At 55.9% G+C, this 23,155-nt stretch overlaps 1 protein-coding gene across 1 annotated transcript; it reads right to left on the bottom strand.

Moving 5' to 3' along the window:
* Positions 1-9,984: 9,984 nt before the first annotated feature.
* LOC142821211 (mast cell protease 1A-like) lies at positions 9,985-16,290 on the bottom strand. Its single transcript, XM_075912057.1, has 5 exons — positions 16,227-16,290; positions 13,578-13,725; positions 12,935-13,070; positions 11,493-11,750; positions 9,985-10,760 (listed from the first exon to the last, which is right to left on the bottom strand). The coding sequence occupies exons 1-5, from the start codon at positions 16,288-16,290 to the stop codon at positions 10,611-10,613; spliced, it is 756 nt and encodes a 251-aa protein (XP_075768172.1). The 3' UTR covers positions 9,985-10,610.
* Between the last annotated feature and the right edge of the window lie 6,865 nt (positions 16,291-23,155).

Consider the following 23,155-nt stretch of genomic DNA (forward strand, 5'->3'; position numbering starts at 1 on the left):
CCAGGATCAGGCTGGAGATGACGAGGTGGATCCAATCAGGGAGGATGAGGCCCACTTCTAGCAGCTGATCTGGAGGTGTGAATTCCAAGAGAGGAGAAGCTGCTTTTGTAGTTAACGAGCCATTCACAATCTGTGTTTAATCCAGAGTTGATTGTGTCAAACTTGAAGATGAACTGTAGCTCATTTATAAGCAGAATATCCACATTCCCAAGCCTGTTCTTTCAAAATAACAGGTCCATGGAATTCAAAATCCATCCTCCTGCTCATCATCTGGAGAAATGCCGATTGCAAAGGAGTCAATTCGAAATAGCAGTCATGGGGATGCTCCGGTGCCGCTGTTTCGAAATAACGACTCCCCAGAGTCATTCAAGCTAATTACTCCCCAGGGCTTCCAGGGGCTGTAAATTGAGGTAGTGCATCTACATGGACAGAGCCTCCCTCGGACTGATTTCAAGGCTTCCCCGCAGTGAGGACACACTAGTTTAATTGAGGACTTATTAAGTCAAAATTAGTCATTTTGAAAGTTTCCTAGTGAGAACATTGCTTTATGGACCCCTCAGGGCCCGTGTTTCTTCACACAATCGGTGTGTGTGTGTTTATCTCAGAAGAGATGTCTCCCTCTGCGAATAATAAAGTTTCCCCTTTAATTTTTATAAAGAGCCATTTTTCATATCAGCTGCTTTCTTAATGTCATTCAGGAGAAAAACCTGCTAATGTAGGTTCTTTCAAACTTTTACTGTCTATGAGGGGGAAAGTTGACAGTTACAGCTAATGTCACTTTCTGGCGTGTGATCTTACTGAAGGGTTGTGTTTTTCAGATTGGGTTTGTCGGGCTCTAGCTTTATCTCAGAAGAAGGGCCTTCGGTTGCAAAAAATATATAATTTCTTTACCGAAATTTTCTTTGGCGCACATAGAAAGTCCGTTATTAGAAGCTGTGTCTTTCTGATAGTCGTTAGCCAAAAAAATAAGAAATGACCTTATCTTCAAAACGGTTAGAAGCGATTTTTATCGACTTCTTTCTCACGGTTGTCTTCTAGGGACCAAAAGGGAGGGATCCCTGTTGATGCTTTAAAGACAATTGTCTAAGCAGGTTTTGTACTGCATGACTCTAAACAAACAGCATATACAAAAATGAACTCCTGATTTCACATTTTAAATGTGAACCTTCAATGTCCTCCTCCCTTTCTGTTGTGATGATCAGTTCTTTTCTTAATGGTTTGGCTAGGACGGCAAAAATTCAGAACTCTGCACGGCGGGGGTCAGGTTTCCAAGAGTTTGTCTGTTGGCTGGGGATGTTGGCTCTGTCGTTGGCCATGGGTCAGGCCAGGAGGAGCACGACCAGAGTGCTGAGTGTTCAGGGTCATCCCTGTGGCCCATCGCCATGGTATCTGTGATCCCCCAGGACCATCATCTGGTCACTTATGCACACTGGGCAAGGAGCCAGACCCCAGCTGGGCTCACTGACCACAGCCCCATTGATCTATCCAGCGCTGTGGCTGGACCGTAGTTTGCTGAGGCCCCTAGGGACTCGCCGATGCCTCCTGAGCAGGTCAGACCACTGGGCTCTGCTCCCCCAGCCTGGCCGCTCCCTCCCCTCCCCTGCTCCCTGTGCTGGCACCAGAGTTTCTGGCTCCCCCTCCCCCATTAACCCCTCCAGCCCCCACAGCCCAGCCCAGGGGCACTTACTCTCCCTGGCAGTGAGCAGCCGTCAGCACAAAGTTCTCCGCCACCAGGAACCTGCTGCAGGGTACACAAAGAAAGGCCATGTAGGGCTTGGAATGGGGCCAGGCTTCCCATCCCCCAATGATCTCCCCTGGGGGAAGATGAGATCCATACAAAGGGCCCCAGCACCTCCTTGGAGAGGGACTGGGCTCCCCATCCCAAAGGGGAGCTCCCACAGCCTCCTTCCACACCCTTGATGCTCTCCCTGGGGGGGTCCGTGGGTCTGGATCCTGGCCCCCTTCTTTTCTGGGCCCTCCATGGAGCTGGAGGGAGAATCTGCAGCTCTAACCTGGCTGGGGGCAGAATCGGTGCCAGCCACCCCAAGAGTGGTGGGCACTAATTGCCCTGCCTCGCGTTCACAGCTCTATGGGACAACGTCAGCCCAGCCCATCCCCAGCAGGGCACGGAGGAAGCTTGTGTTGCTGCTTCTCCACCCGCCCGAAGGGACCAGGCCAGGCTGTTCCACACCTGACTCACCCACAGCTGTAACATAGCCCGCATGAAGATGAATTTGAGAGTTGCGCTTAAGTGAAAAGAAACAGACGTTACACCAATAAAATGAAGAATTTTGCTTCTGGGCCATACTGAGGGGTAAAAGACCATACTGGTGGTGAGGGATGGGCTGGGGGAAGTAACTGCAGCAGTGTGAGGTCACTGGTGGTGAGGGATGGGCTGGGGGAAGTAACTGCAGCAGTGTGAGGTCACTGGGGGTGGGGGATGGGATGGGGCGGTACCTGCAGCAGTGTGAGGTCACTGGGGGCGGGGGATGGGATGGGGGTGGTACCTGCAGCAGTGTGAGGTCACTGGGGGTGGGGGATGGGATGGGGCGGTACCTGCAGCAGTGTGAGGTCACTGGGGGCGGGGGATGGGATGGGGGCGGTACCTGCAGCAGTGTGAGGTCACTGGGGGTGGGGGATGGGATGGGGGTGGTACCTGCAGCAGTGTGAGGTCACTGGGGGTGGGGGACGGGATGGGGGCGGTACCTGCAGCAGTGTGAGGTCACTGGGGGTGGGGGATGGGATGGGACGGTACCTGCAGCAGTGTGAGGTCACTGGGGGTGGGGGATGGGATGGGGCGGTACCTGCAGCAGTGTGAGGTCACTGGGGGCGGGGGATGGGATGGGGGCGGTACCTGCAGCAGTGTGAGGTCACTGGGGGTGGGGGATGGGATGGGGGTGGTACCTGCAGCAGTGTGAGGTCACTGGGGGTGGGGGACGGGATGGGGGCGGTACCTGCAGCAGTGTGAGGTCACTGGGGGCGGGGGATGGGATGGGGGCGGTACCTGCAGCAGTGTGAGGTCACTGGGGGTGGGGGATGGGATGGGGGCGGTACCTTCAGCAGTGTGAGGTCACTGGGGGTGGGGGATGGGATGGGGGCGGTACCTTCAGCAGTGTGAGGTCACTGGGGGTGGGGGATGGGATGGGGCGGTACCTGCAGCAGTGTGAGGTCACTGGGGGTGGGGGATGGGATGGGGGCGGTACCTGCAGCAGTGTGAGGTCACTGGGGGTGGGGGATGGGATGGGGCGGTACCTGCAGCAGTGTGAGGTCACTGGGGGCGGGGGATGGGATGGGGGCGGTACCTGCAGCAGTGTGAGGTCACTGGGGTGGGGGATGGGATGGGGGCGGTACCTGCAGCAGTGTGAGGTCACTGGGGGTGGGGGGATGGGATGGGGGCGGTACCTGCAGCAGCATGATGTCATTATTTATCGTGGTTTTGTCGTACTGCGGGTGGGGGATCTGCCGGTCCCATTCCACGATGATCACTTGCTGGCTTTTCTCGGGTTTTTGATGTTATGGGCTCCCAGGGTTACAATGACGGTGCTGAAAAGGCCAGGGGATCCCCACATGGTACGTTAGGGGCAGGGTACGGACATCAGTTTTGCAGGCTTATAAGTTCCGCTCTTTCAGGGACAGGGCAGCCTGGGATCTCTGGCCCAGTCCAGATTCCTTCCCTGCTCTTTCTGCTTGCGTTTCATCTCGTCCCCAACCAACTACCTACTCCCAGCTAGATGCAAGCAGGTACCCAGAGCTACTCTTGGGCAGGGACCCCTATCTGCCCCTCCTTGCCCCATAGCCCCATTGATTTTCCAAGCGCTGGGGCTTGGCCATAGGTGGTAGAGGCCCCTGGAGACTCGTCGATGCCCCTTTAGCCGTCAGACCTCTGGGCTCTGCTCCCCCAGCCTGGCCACCCCCTGCCCCTTCCCTGCCCCCCACACTGGCACCAGAGTTCCTGGGTCCTACTCCCCCACTGACCCCACCCATCCCCACATCCCAGCCCAGAGGCACTTACTCTCCCTGGCAGTGAGCGGCCGTCAGCACAAAGTTCTCCGCCACCAGGAACCCGCCACAATGCAAAATCTCCTTTCCACGCTGGATGTCCAGAAGGGCCATGTGGGGCCTGGAGTGGGGCCGGGCTTCCCTGCCCCAGATGATCTCGCCTGAGTGGAGACCAGGTTCACACACAGGGCCCCAGCACCTCCCTGGGCTGGGCTGGGACCCAGTCCTCCCTTGCCAAGTGAAACCTCTGCAGCCCCACCCTACCCCTGCAATCCTCTCCCTCGGGGCTCCCTGTACCTGGATCCGGCCCCCTGCTCAGCTCTGCCCCACACCGGGCCCCCCGTGGGTCTGGAGGGGAAATCAAAAGCTCTGATCTCTCTGTGGCAGGAACTGGTGCCAGATGTACGAGCAGCGGGTGAGTCACTGCCCGGACTTTCCACAACAGAGTTGACGGTCAAGGTCGAACCCGAGGTGCAGGGGTGGGGGATGGGACCCGGGGTCTTTCCTTTTGGGTGGAGCTCAGAGCTGCTGTCACTGACCCATTTTCTTCTTTTCTCCAGCTCTTCCTTCTTCTGCACAGTGGCTGACACCGAGGTTATCGGTGCTTGATGAGACAAGCCCCCCCACATCCTCTGTCACAGACATCACCGCTGAACAGGGCAGGGACACGTTTTCATCTCTGCCTGGGGAGATCTTTCCCACCACCTCCCTGCAAACCTTCTGAATGAATTTGCCTTCCCTCGGGATCCCTCCCTCAATCCCCTGTGGCTGCCTCTGTGCATCTGGTGTGCATGCAGAAGGTAGAAAGACAGAGGGAGATTATTTGGGGGGGGGGGTCTGTCCCCCTTTTTGTAGCTGTTTCTCTTTGCAATTCATTTCTTGCTGGGGCTTAGAAGACAGAAGGTCTATGCTGATGCATGTCTCAAGATGTTCGTTCAACACAATGGACATTTTTCAGCTAAGTCCGTCTTCCTGCCCCAGAATGGCAATTTAACTAGGTGAAGGGACAGTTTATTTCATTGACACCTGGCTGAGGCATCAGCTAGTCTTTTGTCTCTGGGGAATCAGTTTGAGGCTGCTTCATACTATTGAAATACATCTGAGTACCACCCTGCAATATAAGCATATCACTTTACCTGCCACATCAATTTTATCAGGACCATAATGATCAGCAAATTATGAGTTTTCGGGTGGTTCTTCACAAGGCACACTTGGAATAAAATGTATCATAATAAATGATGAACAAAAGGGATCAACCTGTCACAAGCCCTGAGGTAGCACTGCCAGTACCCAGTCCTGGAGAATCCCCACACTTTCCAAAGTCCCAGGGCCCCCCCAAACTCAGCTGTACTCACCAGCCCAAGTGCCAGAGGACAGGAGACAGGCCATGGGGAACAGAACCAAGATGTGGACCTGCATGTCTGAACTCAGTGCAGGGATGATGCATCTGTACCAGATCTTCAGGGTTTATAGACTCAGATTGGGGGGAGGGACTCAAGGGCGTAGGAGACCTCAAGGTCACATGTAAACTTATTGAAATGCAGTTTCCAAACACAGCCAACCACACGGGCTGGAGTAAGGACAGGCCACGTGTCAGCCCTGTAGCTGGGTCCCTGCACAGCCGGCTGGATGATGCATCACTGGACAAAGAAGACCCCAGTGGGGACGTGCCCAGCAGGGTCCAAAGCTTCTCTTGGTGCTGACTTACAGCTGGGCACATCTGGGGCTTGGACTCATCTGGCTCTGGCCCTGCTCAGCTCCCTGCCAGTGTATCTATGAGGGGACTGGGAGGGGGAGCAACTGAGATCAGTGGTGTGTGGGAACAGAGCCCTTTGATCTTTCTCAGGGTGGGGCCAGACCTGAACCAGCTGTGGCTGTAGAGAGCAGGCATCAGCCTCCATCTCAGCGACTGCAGGGGGAGGGTTTCTGAGAAGCCCCCCAGGGCGTCTGTGACCACATGCAGAGGATGTGGCCATTTCTGTGACATCCTTCACCTGGGAGCTTGGACTGTGCAGAGGGGAAATGACACAGCAAAGAGACACATAAACCCGGCTTGTAGCTCCCTTCAGTATCACCGTACACCCGCTCTAACCACTAGACCACACCAGAGGTGGAAAGTAAGTAAGTAGAAATACCTGGGTACAAGACTCAAGGACATTTGTTCAGCATTTGCGCTTTCAGGGGCTGAACTACTGCTTGCTAGCAGCCAGCTAAAAGGAGAGCACTACTTTTTAAATCGCACCAAAGGGATTTAAAAATGGCGGTGCCCGGCAATATGCAAATGAAGCCCGGGATATTTAAATCCCGGGCTTCATTTGCAACTTCGAATGCCTACATTAACCACCCTAGTTTGAACTAGGGTGGCAGTGTAGACAGACCCTAAATGCTTAAATCACTGGTTTGGTCTGGAGCCAGACCCATTTCAGCCAGTGGAATGACCACCGGGTGGCTGGTAGGAGCGGTGGCAGGTGGCCAGCAGAGCAGCTGGCAGGAGTGATTGGAAGGCATCTGGTAGGAACAGCGGCAGGCGGAGCAAGCAGACTACAGGAGCAGCACAAAGGTGGCCTGGCCTCACGCTCAATGAGTGGAGTCCTCAGGAAGATGTGTTGGGGTCTGCACTGACTGGACAGAGCTGTAGGCGAGACGTTTGAAGTGGGGTACGGAGAAAGTTTGGGTAGGTGAATGGGACCCTCACATTGTTGGACTAGTGAGCCTGAGGGGCAAAGGACACTGCCCAATCCATTTGAGCTGGGACGGTTGCTTGTGGGGCAAGTTGGGGGGAGAGTATGAAGTCTGGTTGTGGTATTTTCCCAAGTTAATGCCACGTTACTTCTCTCTCTCTCTCTCTCATTAAAAATTTCTCTCAGGCTCTGTGCATGAGAGTGGAGAAGCATTGCCTCTCAGAGGTGCCGAGGGGTGTGTGAATTTCCCAGGGTACTGGGTGGGGGGCTTGAGCCGGTTCTGTGTGAGATGGAAGAAAAGGGACCCCTAGATACTGAACCCGGCCCTGGCTGCTGCTGGCAGTACCTGTCAGAAGGGTTTCACTCCAGTCGTTTGTGATACTTCCACTCTGACTCAAGTAGTTTTTTTAGAGAATCTTGGACTTTACTTCACTCCCATCTCCAGACTCACAACCCTCAGAACCCCACTGACAGTGGGGCAAGCCCACACTCTGATTGGCTGAAGCACAGCTCCCGGGAGGATTTCCCTGCTGTGCTGCTCCCATTGGCCAGATTTCGGGCAATAGGAGCAGCAGTGAGTAGCAGGGTGCATGAAGCTAGGTAAGCACTCCCCTCCCCCCTCATGGCCAGTCCCCATGCCCCTATCCCTCCCCTATGCTCTCCCTCCTGCCCAGCTCTCCCAGCCCCGGTCTGCTCCTGCACCCTCCCACCCCATCCTCTGCCTGCTCCTGCACCTTCCTCCTGTAACAATATGGTTTTTCTATAGCCATGTTGGAAGGCCTGTGCTAGGCCTGAACCAAAGCTGCCTTCTGCAGCCAGACTCAAGACTCAGGTCCTCCAGACACCATAGAGTGGCTGTCTCTGCAGCAGCCAATCAGGACCCAGCAGAGGGGTATAAAAGAAGCTGCAGGGATGAGGCTGGGCAGTTCCCTTGAGGAGCTTGACCCAGCCAGGTCTCTACCCTGACTGGGAGATCAGCACCACGGCCAGCTCCCGGTGTGAGCTGAGCCGAGACCTGGGTAAGACCCAGACCCAGTGGCCAGAGACCAGGCACAAGCAGAGATTCACTAGCACCATGGACAGGGCTAGTCAGGCCCTGATCCTGCCAGGAATTTGAAGGCAACCAGACAACCCAGCAAGGACCTTGCCAGGTGCCACCTGGCCACAGTAGGGCGCTCACCAGCAGGTGGACCCATTACAGCATCCGTGGTGTTCTCTGAAATGATGAATCTTGACGCTGTATCTGTGTTTCGAATGTGATTACATCTGGGTAACGCCGACTAGACAAGAGGCTTTCCGTCTAGATCTGGGCTACTCGACACATGGCCCTCCACCTATTGGTTAGTGGCCCGTGGGTGGGAGCCAACACAAAAAAGTCATCAGCTGAATGGTCGTCTGCTGAGATGCATTTTAGTAGGTCAATCCCTGGACTGTCATTGCTCACTCAAAGTGCTGCCATATGGCTGGAAATCGGGTACATGTTGCATTTGATTAATATCAGCAGAACTGACTTAAATGCGACAGGTGAGTCTGAGCCCCAGCTGTGAGCCGGCACCCAGAGCAGCCCTGGACCTGCTGGACACGTCCCCACCAGAGTTTTCTCCATCCATCTGTCCAGGGAACCAGCCAGTCAGCAGGCAGCCAGCTGTGCAAGATCCCAGCTGCTAGGCTGATGCAGGGTCTGCCCTTCCCCCCAGCCCACGTGGTTGGAAACTGCAAGGCCCGAGCAGGTAGTTAGATGACTGTGTGTCACACTGAAGTTTCCTGCCCCCCCCCCGATTTCTCCCCAACTAAGTCTACAAATCCCACAGACATGAGGCACATGTGCTGTCCATGAACTGCCTCTGAAGATGCAGGTCCAGATCTTGCTCTTGCTCCCCATGGCCTTTCTCCTGCCCCCTTGGGCTCGGGATGGTGAGTACAGCTGGGATCGGGGGCCTCTGGGACTTTGGGGGATGTCTCAGAGATGGGCACTCAGTGGGGGTCCATAGAATCTGTCACAGGCTGTCTGCATTTTTACCTCATGTACAGGATTCTCATATATTTAAAGCCAAGTGTGCCTTGCTTAATGTCATCGGAAAACGCATAATCTGCTGATCATTATTGTCCTGGTCTAATATGTGTGGCTGGTAAAATGGAGAGATTCGACTGGTGGGTGTTACTCAGATATGTCTAACATCTGGGGAGAGAAAAAACAGGCTGATGCCTCAGATCCATGTCATGGTCACCATATAGACCACCACCACCACCACCACCCGGCAAAGGGGACATGTTTGTGCGGGAAAGAGGACAGGGGTGAAAATTTGACCTCTTGATAATGACTCAGTTTGGGATCTCTAGCCACACAGACTTACAGTCTCCTGAACCGCTGTTGGAGACACTTCTCAAACAGATACGAAAAAAGGACCAGATTTTCAGAAGGATCCCTCCACACAGGGTCCTCCCAACAACAGATGTTCAAAGTAGCACAGGATTGGGAAGGAATTTGGACTGAAAGCAAATGTCAGTGCCCTTATGACCTCGGCCTCCAAAGCACATAACTCAAGGCAGTCTGATCACACACTCAATCCTATTGCATTTAGCACCGATTCTCCACCCAGACAAGTCAGAGTGACAGGTTGACCTTCCATCCCCATGGGGTCCCTGTGTGGGGCAGAGCGGAGCAAGGGGCCGGGATCCAGGCCCAGGGATCCCCCAGGGGGTGGGATCAAGATTGGAGAATGCCACCTTGGGATGGCGAGCTCAGTCCCAGCTGGGAACAGGGAGGTGAGGGGGCTCCTCCACCCCACAGGTGAGATCATCAGGGTCCGGGAAGCCCAGCCCCACTCCAGGACCTACATTGCCTCTCTGGAAGTTCTTGTCAAAGGGGATAAAAAGAAATGGTGGGGCCAAGCTTCATGCTAATGGCCACTCACTTCCAGTGCCTCTGGCCTGGGATGTGGGGACAGTGGGAGAGGTATCTGGCATGGGAAGCAGGGGTGAAATAAGTGGCAGCCAGTCTTGAGGAGATGAGCCCAGGGGTCAGAGCATCTCAGGGGCATCGGTGAATCTGTATGGGGCCTCTGTAAGCCACGGCCCAGCCCCAGCACTGGGTAAATCAATGGGACTGCAGCCAGTGACCCCATCTAGGGATGGGATGTGGGTGGTACCTGCAACAGGTTGAGGTAATGGGGGGGGATTCACAGGGAGGAGTGTGTGGTCCCCAACTCCTAGGGGGCTCTGGTGGTGGCACTGGTCATTCAGCTCCCAGACAGACACAACTTCACTGGTTTGCAATACTGTTTTTATTCATTGCTGGCTCTGAAGCAGCGAGAGACAAGCAGCAGGGGAGGGCAGAAGGGGACTCTCGGGAAGGTCACAGCAGCTGAGGTCAGTTGAGCAGATCTCAGTTCCCTTCCTGTGGACTAGCTCCCAGGGCCCCCCAGGGAACCGCTCTGTCCAGATTGGGCTGGGACCGCTCTGGGGGGACGAAGAGCCCCAGTGAGCCCAGGGCAGGGGGCAGGTCTCACACAGCTCAGGTCAGAAAATGACGAGGAGCTCCCCTACCCACCCACATCTCGTGCTGGGACGGGAGGGAGTGACTGACCCCCCGGCCCTGCCCAGCGTTTGCAACTCTCCCAGACCAAATGCCACAAATGAAACCAAGTCCACCAGTCGGGAGAGTGGGCAGCCCGGGGCTCATGTCCGACCCTGGGGAAAAGTCTGGCTTGGGACTGCCGAGGAAGTGCAGAGCAATGGGATTGAAACAGGCTCCTAATTCCTCTGGGCTCCCTGGCGTAGTGCTGCCTGGTTGGGTGCTGAAGCTTGGGGGGGTTCAGCTTAGGGACAGGGGGTAGCCTCAGCTGCTTGGCAAAGCAGGCCGTATCTCTGGGCCAAACCGACGGACAGAAGTGACGCTGCTCCAGCCTAGACAGCGATTCTCGGTGGGACTCAGGGTTGCAGTCCCTCCATCGTTTCTTCAATCCAGGGGACGAAGGTGGAGAGTCGGGCGAACACTCTGGGGGGCTTCCCAGAGGAAGGTCCGAAGGACACGATGCCCTGGGCTACTCCCCGGCACACCAAGGGGCCCCCGGAGTCGCCCTGCAACACAGAACAAGCCACCGATGAGAACGGCTCAGCCAGTCGTATCCTTCAAACACGGAGCAGCACTTCAGAGACACCGTCCTCCCGCCCCTGCTCTGGCCCCCATGGCCCAGCCTGTCTCAGCAACAACCCCAACTCTTTAATGAGTCACAAAACTGCAGGACTGGAAGAGACCTCAGGATTCATCGAGTCCAGCCCCCTGCCCAAGGCAGGATCAATCCAACTCACCCATCCCAGCCAGGGCTTGGTCAAACCAGGAGTTAAACACCTCTAGGGATGGAGATTCCACCCCCTCCCTAGGGAACCCAGCCCAGGGCTTCCCCACCCGCCTAGGGAAATAGTTTTTCCTAATCTCCAACCTAGACCTCCCCCACGGCAATGTGAGCCCGTTGCTCCTTGTTCTGCCACCTGCCCCCACTGAGAACAGCCTCTCTCCATCCTCTTTGGACCCTCCCATCAGGTAGTTGCAGGCTGCTCTCAAATCCCCCCTCACTCTTCTCTTCTGCAGACTGAACAAGCCCCAATCCCTCAGCTTCTCCTCGTAGGTCGTGTGCTCCAGCCCCCAGCTGCTCTCTGCCTCCCCTGGCGAGAAGGGCAGCTATTTCCAATTCATTAGTACAGCACCTAGCGCAGTGGGACCTGCTCCCTGATTTGTCCTCTTGGACCCAATGGCAAGAGAAAGCCCCTCAGTAGTAAGAAGAGTTTATGAAGGAGGCGGGTGAGTTTTACCCTAAAGGAGGCCTGGCGCTTCTTTGGGTCCCCCACACACATCATGGTGGACCGGTTATATGTGCGACCTTTCTGACACTCCCGGTCATCCTGCACTTTCAACGTCACCTCCCGGAGTGTCGCTGAGCCTCCTTCTCTGTTTGTGTCTGTCTGACCCCAGCCAGCGACGCTGCAGTGGGTCCCAGGCTGCACTCGCTCCTTGGCTGGGGGCAGGGGGAGGAGTCCGACTTCATCATTAATGTTTGCAGGCTCCTGCAGCTACAGAAAAGGGAGAGCGAATGCGCCAGGGTCAGCACTGAGCTCAGAGGTAACAGGGGAGGCACAATCCAAGGAGAGAAAAGATCCAGCCAATGCATAGGATCGTAGAATCACAGAACACTAGGACTGGAAGGCACCTCGAGAGGTCACCAAGTCCAGTCCCCTGCCCTCACGGCAGGACCCAGCACCGTCTAGACCATCCCTGACAGGCGTCTGTTCAACCTGCTCTTCAATCTCTCCAGAGATGGGGATTCCACAACCTCCCTGGGCAATTTATTCCAGCGTTTCACCACCCGGACAGGTAGGAAGTTTTTCCCAATGTCCAACCTAAACCTCCATTGCTGCAGTTTAAACCCCTTGCTTCTTGTCCTGTCCTCAGAGGCCAAGGATAATAATTTCCCCCCTCCTCCCTGTGACATTCCATGTAGGAGTCTGACATCAAAGGGAGCATAACGGGATGGGAATGGGAGGATGGGATGGGGCGGTACCTGCAGCAGTGTGAGGTCACTGGGGGTGGGGGATGGGATGGGGGTGGTACCTGCGGCAGTGTGAGGTCACTGGGGGTGGGGGATGGGATGGGGGTGGTACCTGCGGCAGTGTGAGGTCACTGGGGGTGGGGGATGGGATGGGGTGGTACCTGCAGCAGTGTGAGGTCACTGGGGGTGGGGGATGGGATGGGGCAGTACCTGCAGCAGTGTGAGGTCACTGGGGGTGGGGGATGGGATGGGGGCGGTACCTGCAGCAGTGTGAGGTCACTGGGGGTGGGGGATGGGATGGGGGCGGTACCTGCAGCAGTGTGAGGTCACTGGGGGTGGGGGATGGGATGGGGGCGGTACCTGCAGCAGTGTGAGGTCACTGGGGGCGGGGGATGGGATGGGGCGGTACCTGCAGCAGTGTGAGGTCACTGGGGGCGGGGGATGGGATGGGGTGGTACCTGCAGCAGTGTGAGGTCACTGGGGGTGGGGGATGGGATGGGGGTGGTACCTGCAGCAGTGTGAGGTCACTGGGGGTGGGGGATGGGATGGGGGTGGTACCTGCAGCAGTGTGAGGTCACTGGGGGTGGGGGATGGGATGGGGGTGGTACCTGCAGCAGTGTGAGGTCACTGGGGGTGGGGGATGGGATGGGGGCGGTACCTGCAGCAGTGTGAGGTCACTGGGGGTGGGGGATGGGATGGGGGTGGTACCTGCAGTATCATGATGTCGTTATTGTTAGGTATGTCGTTGTACTGCGGGTGGGGGATCTGCCGTCGCACTCGGATCACTTGCTGGCTCGGTTCCCATTGGCTGATGTTGTGGGCTCCCAGGACGACAGTGATGCTTCTGTGAAAGCTGAGAGTAGTGTGTGTGGGGGGGGGGGGGGAGGGGTTAGATGCAGGGAATGGACACGTGTGTTTCTGGCTCATCAATTCTGACCTTGTGGGCACAGGGCAGCCCGTGGCTCTTGGGCAGGGATCTCAGATTCTTTCTGGTGTCTTTGAGCTTGGGCCCCAGCTCTCCCCACCCTCCGCAGCCAATTCCCCCCTCCCAGCTAGATCTGGGGCGGGGTCCATACCCAGCCCCCCAGCCCAGTGCCCTGCAGAGCTGCCCTGGGACTGGGACAACTCCCTGCCCAATGGTTTATCCCCGTTGATGGGGCTGGGCCATGGGTTGCAGACACCTATAGAGACTTTTCAATGCCCCCTGAGCAGGTCAGACCCCTGGGCTCTGCCCCTCCAGCCCAGCCACCTCCTGCCCCTTCCCTGCCCCCCCATGCCGGTGCCAGAGCTCCCTGCTCCCCCTCCCCCACTGACCCCACCCACCCCCACGTCCCAGCCCTGAGGCACTTACTCTCCCTGGCAGTGAGCGGCCGTCAGCACAAAGTTCTCCGACACCAGGAACCCGCCGCAGCACTTGTAGTTGTCTCCTTCTTGTACATGCAGAAAGGCCATGTAGGGCCTGGAGTGGGGCTCAGCTTCATGCCCCCCGATGATGCGCCCTGGGGGGAGACCAGGTTCACTCAAAGAGCCCCCTTGACTCCCTAGGCATGGATGCAGTTCGCACCCTAATGGCTTCTCCTTCTCCGTCAGCCCACAGTGGCTGGACTGTGCGAAGCCCGACCTCCCAAATCTCTGGTCCCGTGGAAAATCGTTGGTTTCCCTAAAGGCGCATTGCTCAGAAAGCTTCGTCTGCCCCCTGCCCCATTGCCTGTGGTGGAAACTGCTTGTTCTCCCCTCCTTGTGCAGACGGGGAAACTGAGGCCCAACTGGATGGTTTCTAATTCTGGGTGCGCGGCTCCACTCGCCACAGCATCGAATTCCCAACCTCGGGGAGCCAGCCCAACGTTCCCACCGGGAGGTGAGATCTGATCTCAAATCTCCTTCGTCCCAGCAAAGCACTTAACCTGCTCCTGGGGAACCTCCGCCCAGAATGGGCTGGGGAGAGTGTCACCAGGTGACGGGGGTCCCCAGGCCCTGCCCCCCATACACAGCTGGATGTGACTCTTATTCAGCTGGTAGAACAGAGGGTTTACTGGGTGACAGGGACACAGCGGAGCACACGGTGGATGTTGACACAGGGACCCAGAACAGGCAGGATTATTTCTTTTGGGGAGACAGGGACCTGATGAAGATATTGAACAGAGCCGGTCCCAAAACAGACCCCTGTGAAACCCCACTTGTTACACCTTTCCAGCAGGGTTGTGAACCATTAATAATGACTCTCTGAGAAGGGTTCTCCAGCTAGTTATCCAATGAGCAGATGCCATTTGTGGCATGTGGTCTGGGAGAGTTGGCAAACTTCCATGAGCCAAAACTGGGGCTCTTCTCCTCCAGGGAGGGACATATCAGGGGGGGCTGGAGCACATGACCTACGAGGAGAGGCCGAGGGATTGGGGCTTGTTTGATCTGCAGAATAGAAGAGCGAGGGGGGATTTGAGAGCAGCCTTCAGCTTCCTGAAGGGGGGTTCCACGGGGCCTAGAAAGAGGCTGTTCTCAGTGGAGGAAGAACAAGGAGCAATGGGCTCATGTTGCAGCGGGGGAGGTCTAGGCTGGATATTAGGACAAATGATTTCCCTAGGCGGGTGGTGAAGAACTGAGATGGGTTCCCTAGGGAGCGGGTGGAATCTCCAGCCTTAGAGGTATTTCAGGCCCTGATTGACAAACCCCTGGCTGGGATGGTTGAGTTGTGGGCAGGGGGCTTGACTTGATGACGCCTGAGGGCTCTTTCAGACCTGGGATTCTGTGATTCTATTGGCGTGTGGTGAGACAACGCCTTGCCCCCCACATCCTCTGTCACAGACATCGCCGCTGAACGGGACAGCGACATGTTTTCATCTCTGCCTGGGGAGATCTTTCCCACCACCTCCCTGCAAACTTTCTGGCTCAATTTGCCTTCCCTCAGGATCCCTCCCTCAATTCCGTGCTGCTGCCTTTGTGCATCTGGTGTTGTGAATGCCGGGTGTAGATTGAAAGAGGGACATTGTTTGGGAGGTCTGCTCCCAGCCTTTTCTGTCTGTTTCTCTTCTTTGAGAATCCTCTCCCACTGGGGTTTAGAAAACAGAAGGTCTGTGCAGACGAGTGTCCCAAGTTGTTTGTCCATCACGATGGATATTTTTCTCCTAGGTCCTACTTCCTGCCCCAAAATTGCCAATTTAACCAGGTGAAGGGGCATTTTATTTCATTGACACCTGGCTGAAGCATTGGCTAGTCTTTTGCCTCTGGGGAACTGGTTTGTGTTGGCTCCACACACTTGAAACATGTCTGAGTACCATCCTGCAGTATAATCTTATCACTTTACTGGCTACAGCTATTTTCTCAGGACAATAATGGTCAGCAAATTATGAGTTTTCGGGTGATACTTCACAAGGCACATTTGAAATCAAATTTATCATAATCTACTATATAAAGGAGAATGTTTGTATGTTTGTGCGCTAATAAATTGGAAACTATAAGAGCTACTGCAACCAAACTTTGAATGAGATGACCTTTCCTCCAGGAGAAGGTTTTAAGGTACTTTTGGACCCGATCCCCCTTCCCCATCATGCTGGTGCTCCAAGGAACAGCTGCCCCACTCACCTCTAACAGCCCGTTCCACTGCGCAGGCACATCCGGGGCAGGGGAGTTCCCTCCTCTCTCCCACCCATGATCTCAAATGTAATATATGTGGGGGCTGACTTTGCACAGGACTCGAGCCGGGCCGGTTCTCGGGGAGGTAGGAACCAGCCAAAAGGGGAGCAGGGATGGCTGGGAAGAAGAGGGGGGGCAGGAATCAGAGCTGGTCGGGGCGGGGGTCAGGGGCAGCGGGGCTGTCTGGGGGAGATCAGGAGAGGGGGTGGCTGGTTTCCCAAGCAACACCAGGTAACTCCAGCTACTCCTGTATAAGTGGGGGACAAATGGGTGCAACCTGTTACAAACCCTGAGCTAAAACCCACAGAACCCAGTCCCTGAGAATCCCCATTTACCCCAAACTCCTAGATTGCCCAAACCCAGCTGTACTCACCAGCCCAAGTCCCAGACGGCAGGAGAAAGGCCATGGGGAGCAGAAACAAGAAGTGAACCTGCATGTTTTCAGTCCGTGCAGGGACAGCGTCTCTGCTGCAGGCCTGCAGGGTTTATAGACTCAGCTTGGGGGGGATTGAAGGGGGCAGGAAACCTCAAGGTCACCCACGTGCTCATCTAACTGCAGGCTCAGGTGGATGTTTCCAGCCACAGCTGACCACACGGGTTGTGTGGAGGGACAAGCGATGCGTCAGCCCAGCAGCAGGGTCTGTGCACAGCCGGCTGGATGATGCTCCACTGGATGGAGAAGACCCCGGTGGGGACGTGTCAGCAGGACCCAGGGCTGCTTCTGGTGCGGGCTCACAGCGGGGCACATCTGGGGCTCAGACTCACCTGGCCCCATCCCCTCTCAGCTCCCTGCCGGTGTCTCTGTGGGGCGACTGGGAGGGACAGTGACTGATCTTGGTGGGGGTGGGAACAGAGCCCTTTGATCTTTCTCAGGGTGGGGCCAAACCTGAGCCAGCTGGGGCTGGGCAGAGCAGGCATCAGCTCCCATCCCAGCGACCGCAGGGGGAGGGTTTCCGAGAAACCCCCAGGGAGTCTGTGACCACATGCAGGGGATGTGGCCGTTTCTGTGACGTCCTACACCTGGGAGCTGTGACTGTGCAGAAAGGAAATGACACAGCAGGGAGACATGTAGCCCCTGGGAGACCCGGTTTGTAGCTCCCTGCAGTATCACTGTAGCCCCTGCCCTAACCACTAGACCACACCACAGGTGGAAAGTAACTAAGTAGAAATACTTGGGTACATGACTAAAGGACATTTATTCGGTATTTGCGCTCTACTGCTGTAAGCAGGAGTTGAACTACTGCTTGGTATCAGCCAGCTAAAAGGAGAGATTTGCCCATGGGGTGATGGCTAAAGAGTTGAAATCAATAAGAGCTGATATCACTGGTTTGGCCTGGAGCCAAACCCATTACAGCCAGCCAGACCCATTACACTGGCCGGTAGGAGCAACAGCAGGTGGCCAGCGGAGCAGCTGGCGGGAGCGACCAGGAGGCGGCTGGTAGGAATGGCGGCAGGTGGTCAGCGGAGCAGCTGGCGGGTGCGACCAGCAGGTGGCTGGTAGGAATGGCGGCAAGTGGTCAGCGGAGCAACTAGCGGGAGCGACCAGGAGGCGGCTGGTAGGAATGGTGGCCGGTGGTCAGCAGAGCAGCTGGCGGGAGTGACCAGCAGGCGGCTGGTAGGAATGGCGGCAAGTGGTCAGCAGAGCAGCTGGCAGGAGCGACCCGCAGGCAGCTGGTAGGAATGGTGGCAGGTGGTCAGCGGAGCAGCTGGCGGGAGTGACCAGGAGGCGGCTGGTAGGAATGGTGGCAGGTGGTCAGCGGAGCAGCTGGCGGGAACGACCAGGAGGCAGCTGGTAGGAATGGCGGCAGGTGGTCAGCGGAGCAGCTGGCGGGAGTGACCAGGAGGTGGCTGGTAGGAATGGTGGCAGGTGGTCAGCGGAGCAGCTGGCTGGGGAACGACCAGGAGGCAGCTGGTAGGAATGGCGGCAGGTGGTCAGCGGAGCAGCTGGTGGGAACGACCAGGAGGCGGCTGGTAGGAATGGCGGAAGGTGGTCAGCGGAGCAGCTGGCGGGAACGACCAGGAGGCGGCTGGTAGGAATGGCGGAAGGTGGTCAGCGGAGCAGCTGGTGGGAGCGACCAGGAGGCGGCTGGTAGGAATGGCGGAAGGTGGTCAGCGGAGCAGCTGGTGGGAACGACCAGGAGGCAGCTGGTAGGAATGGCGGCAGGTGGTCAGCGGAGCAGCTGGCGGGAACGACCAGGAGGCGGCTGGTAGGAATGGCGGAAGGTGGTCAGCGGAGCAGCTGGTGGGAGCGACCAGGAGGCGGCTGGTAGGAATGGCGGAAGGTGGTCAGCGGAGCAGCTGGTGGGAACGACCAGGAGGCAGCTGGTAGGAATGGCGGCAGGTGGTCAGCGGAGCAGCTGGCTGGGAACGACCAGGAGGCAGCTGGTAGGAATGGCGGCAGGTGGTCAGCGGAGCAGCTGGCGGGAGTGACCAGGAGGCGGCTGGTAGGATGGTGGCAGGTGGTCAGCGGAGCAGCTGGTGGGAGCGACCAGGAGGCGGCTGGTAGGAATGGTGGCAGGTGGTGCAAGCGGAGCAGCTGGCGGGAACGACCAGGAGGCGGCTGGTAGGAATGGCGGCAGGTGGTGCAAGCGGACCACAGGAGCAGCACAAAGGTGGCCTGGCCTCAGGCTCAATGAGTGAAGTCATCAGGGTGATGTGTCGGGGTCTGCACTGACTGGACAGAGCTGTACGTGGGGTGTTTGAAGTTTGGGTAGGTGAATGGGACCCTCACATTGTTGGTTTAATGAGTCCGAGCAGCCAAGGGCATTGCTCAATCCATTTGAGCTGGGACAGTTACTCATGGCTGCAGGGGAATTATGAACTGTGGTTGTGGTATTTTCCCAAGTTAATGCCAAGTGATTTCTCTCTCTCTCTCTCTCTCTCTCTCATTAAAAGTTTATTTTCCACACTCAGACCCTGCGCTGACGAGTGGGAAAGCGTTGCCTCTCAGAGGTGCCCAGGGGTGTGTGAATTTCCCCGGCTATTGGGTGGGGGGCTTGAGCCGGTTCTGTGTGAGATGGATGAAAAGCGACCCCTAGATACTGAACTCGGCCCTGGCTGCTGCTGGCAGTACCCAGCGGAAGAGTTACACTGCAGTCAGTTGTGTTTGTGATACTTCCACTCTGACTCAAGTCAGGACTGTGAGGAGGGGACTTTGTCCTGATCACTCCCCCACTGTCACCAGATACAGAAACAGATCTCAGGATGGGTAAAGAACAGTGAAGTCACACTGTTCTGTCTGACAAGAAACTACTTATCAATAGAGAATGGTGTGGAAGCCTCATCCTATGATCATTGTCATTACACTTCCCTGTTGTTTGACTGTGTGATCTCTGTCTGTCTACACGCGGCAGGGAAATGTGCGTTCAAAATAAAGCCCTAGTTCGAACTACCTGTTATTCCTCCTGCAATGAGGTTTAACAGGTAGCTCAAAATAGGACGTCCCTTGCTCCTCAGGAAATTAGGGTTACAGGAGTCGGAGTGAGAAGTCCTCCAGCTGGACATTATTCCAAAATAATCCTGCTGTGTCTAGATGGGGCCAAGTGGGTATTTTTTTTTCCGATAGAAGATTGTCTAGACCTATCCTGAGCTCCTTCATTTCATGTTCTCCTCCCAGCCTCCTCCTGGCCTCTTTCCCCTGCACCCTGGTGACCCCTCTCACAGCTTCCTTTTCATTAGAATCAGGAATGCCATATTTCAGGATCACCAGAACTTCAATGACATCAGTAGTATAAACCTCAACAGCCTTTATCACCACACAATTTTGACAGGTGTATGTCCCACCCCTTCCACTTCTGTCTGAGTTTTGGCCATTTTGAAAAAAGTTTCAAAGTGTTTTGTGAGTGCCAGGGGGGGGGGGGGGGAGGAGCATGTTTGCAGGTGGAGACATTTGATTGGTTTTTAAGAATAAATATTGCAAAGGCTAATGAATGAAAAATGGAAAGGAGAGAGAGGGATTTGAAAAATAAATTAAAAGAAGAAAATAGAAATAAAGGCTTTTAGAGATGGTGGCTAAAGAAATTGGCAGAGGGGTAATTTAAAATGTGGGTAGACAGATTTACAAGACTGAATAAAAATAAAATAAATATAAAAACAAATTAAAATAAAAGAGGGGCATAGAACAGCAGGGGGAAGCATGTGTCAATTGTAGAAATCAGCAATAAAAAAGTAAAAAATGAGTTAAAAGCACATTAAATAATACAGGGAAATAGAATAAAAAATATAAAAAGAATTAGAAGCCAATTAAAAAAATAAAGAAGGCTTTTTGAAGTGGCAGCTAGATAAAACAGCAAGAGGGAGATGGATAAACTGAAATCAATGAAAGAGGATAAAAAGGAAGGCTTTTAAAGAAAAAAGGAGGCTGAAAGACAGCTGTGGTAGCTAGAAGAATCAGCAGCAAGAAATCTTTTCCTCTTCGGAGGTGAGAGATGTTCAGTATAGAAAGCTAAAGGACAAAAGACCCCACAACACATGGCTACTTGGGTGAGAAAGAGAGAGAATCTAGAAAGCAGCAGAAACCTTACCCAACAGCTGTCTATAGGGGAATGATAAGGATTCCAGGGGCTGGGAGGCTGCTTTTCTTTGTCCGTTTTTATTTTAATTTGCTTTTACATTTAAACCCAACTATCCACTTTTTAAAATTGCCCCTCTGCTAATTTCTTTAACTGCCATCTCTAAAAACCTTTTTTCTACTTTCTTCTCTTTTTTTATGTTTCAAGCCCCTCTCTCAGCTTTCCTCTTTTATTTCATTAGCTTTTGCAATTTTTTATTCTTAAAAAGCAATCAAATGTCTCTAGGCACAAACACGCAGCACACCCCTGACACAGACATGAGAAAAACACTTTGAAACTTTTTTCAAAATGGCCGCTCAGACAAAAGCAGAAGAGGCGGGACATAGACCTGTCAAAATCTCATGGTGACGAACGGTGTTGAGGTATATACTACTTAACTCCCACCTTCAGATGCACAAGCTATTCCCGCATGTTGATCTCAATCAACTAGAAAATGGCTGACCTGTGCTTTCTTCCTCAACCTTCTGAAACAAAAAATTGTCCCCTACACACTCCAGGCTCTTAATGGGAAATGTTGTGTCCTGATGTATTACTTTTCTTGCCGATGTCTGGGGAACCAAAATCCCTTCCTTTCCCCACCATCTGATCTGTTCACTTGTTAGTTTCGCAAGCTGTCTGAGTCTTTTGGAATGCACACAGATTTTTATGAACTCCCATCCCAGGGTACGTCTACACTACAGCGCTAGTTCGAACTAACTTAGTTCGAATTAGTTAATTCGAACTAAGCTAGTTCGAACTAGCGCATCTAGAACTAAAAACTAGTTCGAACTAGCGTTTTGCTAGTTCGAACTAGCGCGTCCACACTGATTGGACGCAGGGGGGCATTTAAGGGCAGCTGAAACCGGTTCTGGCAGGGCATCAGGTCAGCAGTTGCTTTGTGTGGCTGCTGTCTGAGGCTATCTGAGGCTCGTGCTTAAAGGGACCCCCCCTGGACAGCCGGTTCTCAGCTTTTCCTGCTTGCTTGCCAACCTCGCCGAGGGACAGCAAAGCGTCGGTCTCTGTGCCCGTCTGTGTCGGTGCTTCCCTTCGGGGGGGCCGCCGCAGGTGGCAACATGGAGCCACGGCTCGCCCTGCACCTTCTGGTGCACGTTCTGGACTTGCTGCTGCAAGCCTGCCAGCAATGGCTCGAGGCTGCCTGGCACCACCTGGGGAACGTCAGCCCCCTGCCTCTCCGCCTGGCCGCCCTGGGGGCCGTGGAGGAGCCGCGGCGGCGCCCCGGCACCGGCGTGCCCCGCCGCATCTGGCGTCTGGACACCAGCAGCGACTGGTGGGACCGCATCGTCCTGGAGCGCTGGGACGACCGACAGTGGACCCAGAACTTTAGGATGAGGAGGGACACCTTCCTGGAGCTCTGCGAGTGGCTCGCCCCTGCCCTGCAAAGAAGGGACACTCGCATGAGGCCCGCCATCCCCCTCCAGAAGCGGGTGGCCATCGCCCTCTGGAAGCTCTCCACGCCGGACAGCTACCGATCCGTCGGGAACCAGTTCGGCGTGGGGAGATCCACTGTCGGAGCAGTGCTCATGCAGGTACGGCACTCGTCGGCCACCGAGCCGGGGGGGAGGGGGGCTGCGAGGAGGGGATGGGCCGCCCCAGGGACAAAGGGGGGGGCGGGAGGAGGCGAAAGCGCCCCGCACCGGAGGGGTCGGGCTGTCCCGGCCGTACTACACGCCGCCAGGGGGGTTGCTTCCGGGAGTGGGGCGCGGGGCACTGCCAGGACACGCACGCTCCCAGCCACCCGGGCGCCCCACTGATTGACGCTTTGCTGTGTCTCTCTCCGCAGGTGGTCAAGGCCATCAACCGGGTGCTGCTCCGCAGGGTGGTCCGCCTCGCCAACCCGGATGCCGTCATCCGGGGATTCGGCGCCCTCGGCTTCCCCAACTGCGGGGGGGCCATCGACGGGACGCACATCCCCATCCGTGCCCCGGAACACCAGGCGTCCCGGTACGTGAACCGCAAGGGGTACTTCTCCGTCATCCTGCAGGCCGTATGTGACCACCGGGGACAGTTGACGGACATAAATGTGGGCTGGTCCGGCAAAGCACACGACGCCCGGGTGTACCGGAACTCCTCCGTGTGCCAGCGGCTGCAGGACGGGACCTTCTTCCCCGACCGCCACATCAGGGTCGGGGACGTGGACATGCCCGTCTGCCTGGTGGGGGATGCCGCCTACCCACTGCAGCCCTGGCTCATGAAGCCCTACACGGGACACCTCAATCCCTCCCGCCAGGCCTTCAATAACAGGCTGAGCAGGGCCCGCATCGTGGTGGAGGGGGCCTTCGGGCGACTGAAAGCCCGCTTTCGATGCCTCCTCACCCGTCTGGACCTGGCCGAGCACAACATCCCTCCCGTGGTGGCGGCATGTTGTGTGCTCCACAATTTGTGTGAGCGGAAGGGGGAGGCTTTCTTGCCAGCCTGGATGGCTGAGGCTGACCGCATGGCTGGACACTACGGTCAGCCCCGCACCGCCGCCGTCCGGGAAGCCCAGCGGGGGGCCATCCGGATCCGGGAAGCCCTGCGGGAGAGCTTCCAGGTGGAGGAGGAGGAGGACTGACCTCTCCCTGCATGCCCCACCGGGGCCTTCTTCCACCCTACCCCCCCCTTCCCCTTTCCCCTCCCTACCTACTGTCAAATAAAGACACCTGTTTTTCCAACAAAAACGTCTGTTTATTTCAGAGAACTGGGGTGGGGGAGGGAGGAATGAAGGTGGGAGAAGGGAGGGGGAAACCTGGGA

This window comes from Pelodiscus sinensis, chromosome 30 (assembly GCF_049634645.1).
Source record: "Pelodiscus sinensis isolate JC-2024 chromosome 30, ASM4963464v1, whole genome shotgun sequence".
Lineage (NCBI taxonomy): Eukaryota > Metazoa > Chordata > Testudines > Trionychidae > Pelodiscus > Pelodiscus sinensis.